This window comes from Megalops cyprinoides, chromosome 23 (genome assembly GCF_013368585.1).
Source record: "Megalops cyprinoides isolate fMegCyp1 chromosome 23, fMegCyp1.pri, whole genome shotgun sequence".
Taxonomy (NCBI): Eukaryota; Metazoa; Chordata; class Actinopteri; order Elopiformes; family Megalopidae; genus Megalops; species Megalops cyprinoides.
The window spans coordinates 24,858,450-24,865,949 of NC_050605.1; the positions used below are offsets into that span (position 1 = coordinate 24,858,450).

At 50.1% G+C, this 7,500-nt stretch overlaps 1 protein-coding gene across 7 annotated transcripts in view; it reads right to left on the reverse strand.

Moving 5' to 3' along the window:
• LOC118770135 (kinesin-like protein KIF21A) overlaps positions 1-7,500 on the reverse strand; it is a 40,901-nt gene that overhangs the window by 4,694 nt on the left and 28,707 nt on the right. For 3 of the 7 annotated variants that reach the window (XM_036517597.1, XM_036517599.1, XM_036517596.1), the window contains 9 exons: positions 7,362-7,500; positions 6,910-6,930; positions 6,082-6,139; positions 5,901-5,955; positions 5,405-5,616; positions 4,459-4,575; positions 488-624; positions 199-373; positions 1-71 (listed from right to left, as the gene is read on the reverse strand). The exon at positions 1-71 is cut by the window's left edge and continues 94 nt beyond it; the exon at positions 7,362-7,500 is cut by the window's right edge and continues 27 nt beyond it. In XM_036517597.1, the coding sequence (XP_036373490.1) occupies positions 1-71; positions 199-373; positions 488-624; positions 4,459-4,575; positions 5,405-5,616; positions 5,901-5,955; positions 6,082-6,139; positions 6,910-6,930; positions 7,362-7,500 (985 nt within the window). Of the gene's footprint in view, positions 72-198; positions 374-487; positions 625-1,170; positions 1,210-3,456; positions 3,586-4,458; positions 4,576-5,404; positions 5,617-5,900; positions 5,956-6,081; positions 6,140-6,909; positions 6,931-7,361 lie in introns of all 7 variants that reach the window. The other 4 variants (XM_036517598.1, XM_036517602.1, XM_036517601.1 and 1 more) reach the window with 3 other exon arrangements.

Below are 7,500 nucleotides of genomic sequence, written 5' to 3' on the forward strand. Positions count from 1 at the left end.
CGGCTGGTATGGTGACAGTCCGGTTTGTGCTGGCTGCACACGCATCGCCCTGGGTTACCTGGCCAGAGGACCTGCAACACACACACAGGCAGAGGCATACAGCAGTTAGGGAGCGAGATGCTGCTGAACAGGGCAGGAGAAACAGGCTGTGTTTCAGGCTCTGCCCGCAGGGGGCGCCGCTGTACTCAGGACACTCACGTCAGTGTGCGGATGCACTTGGCCGAGTCGCGGATGTCCCACACTTTGATGTAGGAGGTGGACACGGTGAACACCAGGCTGGAGCAGTACTTCACTGACACCACATTATTGGGGTGACCCCCCAGGGACATGATCTCCTGTCCCGTCACCAGGTTCCACACCTTACAGGTACGGTCTGGGGGTCAGAGGTCACGGATCACACTCATGGCGATTAACAGGTTCAGTCACAGAATGACAGCACCACGGAGAAGCGGCCAAGCTGTGGGGGGGGGCAGGCGCGGGGGCTCACCCTTGGAGCCGGTGAACAGCAGGTCGTCGGTGGAGTCCACACACAGCACGGCTTTGGAGTGTCCCTCAGCCACATGGACACACTGCAGCGTCGCCCCCCTGCTGCTCTTCGAGGAGGGGACGGGGTTAATCACGCCTCTGTGGGACACACACACACCGTCACGCCCCGACACCCCACTGCGTCACACACCCCCACTGCAGCTCAGCCCCGCCCTCAGACCACAGCACTGCCACACCCACATGCAGCTCACCGCACTGACGCACTTCACCGCACTGACGCAGCGGACACTGACGCAGCGGACACTGACGCAGCGGACACTAACGCAGCGCACACTAACGCAGCGGACACTGACGCAGCTCACCGCAAACACAGCAATGCAACAGCTGCACATGCTCACACAAACATGCAACATGCAGCAAAACAAACAGCCACACCCCTCTGAGAATCAGGAACCAATCAGTGAGTTCACAGCAGAGCAGAAGGGCCACCTGTGTCCCTGTAGCACAGAGCACTCACTCTCACCCCACCTGTGTCCCTGTAGCACAGAGCACTCACTCTCACCCCACCTCTGTCCCTGTAGCACAGAGCACTCACTCTCACCCCACCTGTGTCCCTGTGGCACAGAGCACTCACTCTCACCCCACCTGTGTCCCTGTGGCACAGAGCACTCACTCTCACCCCACCTGTGTCCCTGTGGCACAGAGCACTCACTCTCACCCCACCTGTGTCCCTGTAGCACAGAGCACTCACTCTCACCCCACCTACAACACAACAGCAGAGCCTCTCAGAGACAGAAGGGGACAGGCTCAGGCCCAACACTCACAGCCAGAAGGTCACAGGTTTAAATCTTCCATAGGGCACTGCTGTTATCCGCTGGGGTAAGGTTCTTTACATAAACAGCTTTGGTAATTAAACAGATATTATATAAAATGTGCAAGTCACCCATGATTAGAACAGAAACACCAAACTAAATAAGAGTCCCTGAGAGGGACAGAGCATGGAGCAAACCCCCCACAGAGCAACACCCCGAAATCCACATGAAACAGCGTCAAATTCCTCTCAAACTAAAGAGCCACATTCACAGAGCAACACCCCGAAATCCACAGGAAACAGCGTCAAATTCCTCTCAAACTAAAGAGCCACATTCACAGAGCAACACCCCGAAATCCACACGAAACAGCGTCAAATTCCTCTCAAACTAAAGAGCCACATTCACAGAGCACTGATGTGTGCGGGAGGACCGCCATGGAGACATGAGGAACTAAACCAGGACAGAGCAGCAGCAGCAGCACGGGGCCGAACCATGACTGCAGTGATGACAGACAGCTGGCGGAGGAGCACTGTCAAAACTCCCTCCATAAGTGTTGAAGTTACAAATGTCACATTCACAAAATGCTTTTATTTATTCGCTCTTAACTAATTTCACACAATGAGAGCAATACGAGAAGAAGACAAATTTAATTCAACTTAAACAATTTCAAATTTGAAACAGCTGTAGTGTAGATCAGCAAACTCATTACAGTCCTACAGATGACACATTCAGGATGAGCGTTTTCCTACCATACAGTAAAATGTTAGAATTGTTATGCTATAGACATTAATGCTGTAGTTAATGTCAATTAAAGCCCTGCAAACCAACCCGGACCCAACGGGTCCCACCGAAACATGGCATAATCACGTTCAAGCCTTTGGGTTCAAGTCAAGTCGGGTTAAACATTTCCGCATGTCAGATTGCAAATGCGCTGCTGTCTAAAACATGGGCTAAAATCTCATTCTGAATAATTGGCATCCACACAAAGGGAATAAACTTTTTTGAGGCTACCAAACAAATTTATTAATATACTTATTTACACAGGAAGAACTTGTTCTTGCATAAGTGTCCCCCGATTCCTGAAAAGGGATATTCATTTTATTGAACCGTTAAGTGCTAAATTTCATATTTTTATATGTTTACTGGCACAGATTTTATTCACCGTATAGCGTAGTTTTCCCAATCAGGATGAGCTGTACTGCGTTCATTTAAGATGCTAAATGTTACACACTGTGGGGTTTATTTTTGTATGCACTGTGTTTTACTGAAAAGGAGAAGTTTTGATGTCTGTAAGCTGCTGAATGTGACTTTTATTTGATTTCATTATTATCAGAAGCTGGTTTGAAATTTACCGGTTTCCACGCCTGTGAAACTCCAACCCCCTCCTCCTCAGACTGGGTTTGGGTTGGGTCAGGGAGCAGACAGAGTTATGATCTTCAGGCCAGATTTGGTTCGGGTATTAATTGTGTGGGTCGGGTCAGGTTCAGGCTTCAGTTTCAGACCTTTCATCTAAGTAAGGATAAACTGCTGGCATGTAAAGACAAACTTTACTTAGTGTAAATGCAAAGGCATGAATTGGGGAATAGCTATAACCTAGCTGGCTGTGTTCTGTGGCTTTAGAGTGAATGTAACTCCCTGCAAAGCCACACGCACAGCTGTGACATCATTCAGGACATGTGACTCAACCCAGAGTAAGCTGCTCCACTTGACACAGTTTTACCGTACACACATTTAAACCGGTCAGAGGGTTCACATCCCTGATGCAGAGGGAGGCCAGGAAGGGGTACAGAGGCAGAGAGAGGAGGAAGACCCAAGAAAGAAGACGAGCTACACATCAGAGTGTGTTAGATTTCCCCAGCAATGGTTTAAAGTCAGGAGTATTTTAACTTTACTCCACATGAAGGTCAGCACATTAACATAAAATACACTAAGCAACACTGAGCATTCTGAGATTATAGATGAGATTTTTAACGTTTAACACCTTACGTAGTGACCTGTAAGTAAAGGGTGTGTCTTTATTTACTGTGTGGAGCACAGTGAGCACTGTGCTCGGAGGTCTATAATACAGATGACATTTCCCACAGCTAAAACACCTGTTCAGGTGTGAGATTCTGATTCCTGTTGGTACAGATGTGTGAGTGTGAGGGTCTGCTCTTACTTATCCTGCCGAGTGTCTGTGCTCTGGAGAGAAACGGACAGACGGCTAAAAACGTTCTGCAGGCTACGGCAGCGGCCGGGGGGGGAGGAGGGGGGCGACGTACTGCTCTTGGGGTTCCCTGAATCAGAGCTGAAACAGCAGACATGTGAGCTCAGGCTCGGCTTTGATCTACAGACACACACATGCACACACACACACACACACACACACACACACACACACACACACAAGCACGCACGCACGCACACGCAAACACGTGCACACAAATGCACTCACACAGAAGCCACCTTAGACACAGTACAAAAGGTATCTCAGATTTTCTGAAGAACTTTCCCTGCTCACTTACCCTGCACTCTAGAGACCAATCTCTATGGTACTTTAGCATTACTGACTGACCTCTATGGTACCGGGGCCCCGTGGGGAAGGACTCCTTTGTGCTGTATCACTGAAGGATACTGAGATTCAGGAGGACTGATCAACACAGCAGACAGCTTGATTTTAGAGCTGCAATAAGAAGAAGCACCAGCTTCCACCCATGTTTCCCTTAACCCCGACCATCTGCTTTCACAGAGTGGCTCAGATTTAGGGGTACGCAAGAGAATCAGTGGGCTATACTGCCAGCAGTGTATTAAGAGATGTATCACATGGGAGATGAAACTAATCAGATCAAAAGGGTAAAAAGACTGAGCAGCCAGTCAAACACTGAATGTGTAGGAGGACTGAATTCTCCACCACACAGCTGTGCTCATGTATATTTGGTACATTTACACTCATGTGTAAATACATACAAATATACAATGTGTAAGCATAGTCACACACCTGTACGGGCCACAAAACGCATTCAGTGTGGGACTGAGGGAAAGAATCTAAACAGGCAAAGTTGGCAGTTGATTTGCTGGGAGCACATGCTTATGTAGGTAATTCTTTGAGAAGGTTAACTTATTAGCACTGTTAGAAGCAGTCAGTTCAGCCTCCAGCCTGCAGGGCGGCGCTAGCTCTTACTGTTTAATCTCCTTTCCCTTGACCTTGTCGAACTGTCCTTTCTCATACATCTTCCTCCGGGTGACGGGAGAGCCCTCCGACGCTTTCTTCTCAGTCCCTAAAGGCCTGGAGCCTGAGCTGAGAGTTGGGATTTTTTTAACATTTCCGAACTCAACAGAACATAAAACAAACATACGTGAGTTAACTGTAGGCCCTGCTGAGCACGCAGTGACGCCTGACACCCTGTCCCCAGCAGGGTCCTCAGCAGTGCACTGTGTGTCACCCTGAAGCCTGTCTCCAGCACACAGCGTTAGCAAAGTGCTAACCTGGATGAGCTGTTACTCTGATGAGCCCTGCTGCTCTGAGTGGAATTTTAGCATAGCGCTATTGAGCAGGGGGTAATAAGGCACGTGGTGAGATGACAGCAGCCAAATGAGGGACTAGCTGCGTGTGAGACTCGAGACCGACTCGGCTGAGAGTTACCAAACATTCAGACACACAGTACACTCTCTGCAATGCTAATGACCTGCATCTGCCTACAGCTCGCAAAGCTGACAGATTCAAGGTAGAAATTTACTTCAAGTGTGCAAAGTTAGAAAACAAAATTGTCTGTTCTCAGAGGGGAATGAGGGAACGTAGGTTCAAGAAAAACATGGTATCTTCAAAGAAAAGGAAGAGCACCGTCCTGACAGATACCACATGACGTGGGAGGGGGAGAAAACGCAGGCTTATGTGCAAACAAGTAAGAAGCAACAGCCAAATCACACAGGTCATGGGAGGTGGGGGGTGGGGGTGGGGGGGTACATCATGCAGGTGGGGGGTGGGGGTGGGGGGGGTAGATCATGCAGGTGGGGGGTGGGGGTGGGGGGGGTAGATCATGCAGGTGGGGGGGGAGGGGGTGGGGGGGTACATCATGCAGGTGGAGGGGAGGGGGTAAGGGGCACAGGAGCTCGGTGCTCAGACTCACATGCTGCCCAGCTTCGGGGACAGGCCTGAGGGAGAGGGTAAAAGCTCCCGGTCTCTGAGTGACGCCCCTAAAGCCTCCAGCTCCCCGCCCACTTCCTGGCTTTCAGCCAATGGGAGGAGAGGGGAGGAGAATTCCGCGGTGGACGTGTCCTGGGAGGGGTCGCTGCTGTTGGCGTACAGGAGCTCCATCTGGGTGGTGGTCCGTCGCCGAGCCTGAGAGGGAGGGAGAAACGGTCACGTCTGGCAGTCAGCACAGCAGAGACCTCTGCTCAAAGACTAACACTTAATAATGTGTATCATTTAATTTAATTTATCATTTATAAGATGAAATATCGTAATACACTTTCTGAGCGCTTAACCCATAAAAGCTGAGATCTATGCACTTAATGAACATCATAAAACACTTCATATTTTCACTCTTAGCCCGATTTCTCCTGTAATGATCTTGTGGGCACAGGTTTGAGCTGGACGTGCATGCTGGCCCTGGGGAAACTTACCTTATTCCTCTGCTTGGTCTCTCCACACAGTTTCATGAGGTCAGAGGCCAAAGAGCTACAGCAGATGAAGAAAAACACTGGAATTCAAATTTTTTCATCCACTCAAGGTGGCCCAGTTTCATGTGACGTCATTAACACGTTTGATTGGCCGTTCCTCTGGACAGGAAGTGCTGATACTCACCTTCCTTCCGCAGCAGGACTCTGAGCGGATTCATCACTGCTGCTCTCGTCTCCGTTGTCTGTAAAACGGAGAAAACACCCTTTCACTGCCACGCCCCTCAGTCACACACAACATCCTCTCCTCTCAAAGGCTTAGTAATGATGAAGAGTCCCTCGGTCACACACAACATACTCTCCTCTCAAAGGCTTAGTAATGATGAAGAGTCCCTTGGTCACACACAACACTGCTCTACTCTCAGGCTCCATAAAGAGTCCCTCCGTGCCAGCCACACACAGCACGGTTATCTGAAGCTGCAGGTTTACGGCCCAGTCTTTCCAATGCCAGGGTGTTTAAGGACATTTGTCTGTTAATCACCTCCTCATCTTGCAGATCACAGTCATTTTGGGGGGACAGCTGACAGTTACAGTCTGGCATTAAAAAAGAAAGCGAATGAGGAAGCATCATGCTGTTTGAAGCTGCAGCAAAACACTGGAGTCCATGTCATACTTTCAGAAGAAGTGGAGAGTGAAGAGTTTAGAGGTCAGGCGTCAGGTTAATTAGGTCAGGGACACCTCTGACGGGCAGGCTGAGGAGTAATTAGTACAATGCACCTGGGAGGATGCATCTACAGCAGCAGCTTCGTAGGTGTGTAAGAGCGTGTGCTGGGGGGGGGGGGGGGGTACTGACAGGTACCAGGTCCTAATGTGTGGCTGCAGCGTCTGCGATGGTCAGGGGGGTTGGGGGGGGGGCACAGCGATGCAGAACCACATGCATGCCCTCATGTTGCTCACTTGTTAGTCTGGGGAACCCATGCACTCATTCCAGCAAAAATAACTGTCCGTTACTTACCTACAGGCATGTTACCTAGTTCTGTTTCAATTCAGGCAACAGGGAAACAAAAATGGCAATACACAAATCAAAATACATTCCGCTGAACAACAAGATCAAAATCAAAAGAACAGAACACAACAGAAGGCTATGCCCCGCATGTAACCCAGGCATCCTGATCATTTCAAACGGCCGCTGCACAGATGCTGGAGAAGTCATGTGATCAGTGCGAGTCCGATGACATCACGCTGGCCGCTGGATAAAGGTGGCCGCCGGGGGCTTGTGCCAAAGGACAGAAAAACAGTTGACACTGAATTTCTCAGGCATTCCGGAAGCTGATCCAAAGAGGGAGGATGATCAGGAACAGTAACCTGCTTTTCACCTGACTCCTCCAGCAGGTGCTCAGCGTGGGCCAGGAGACAGCACACATGCGTGAGGCCGGGTGTGAGGCCGGGCGTGCAGCCGGGCGGTACCTTGCAGGGCGTTCCCCAGCAGGGCGTCCAGCTCCGGGTTGAATTCGGCCTTCTCCTTCAGCATGTGGAACAGCAGCTGGTTCTGAGTGGCGCTGTTGATCTCAGTCTGTTTCAGACGGCCCTCCATCACCTTGATCTG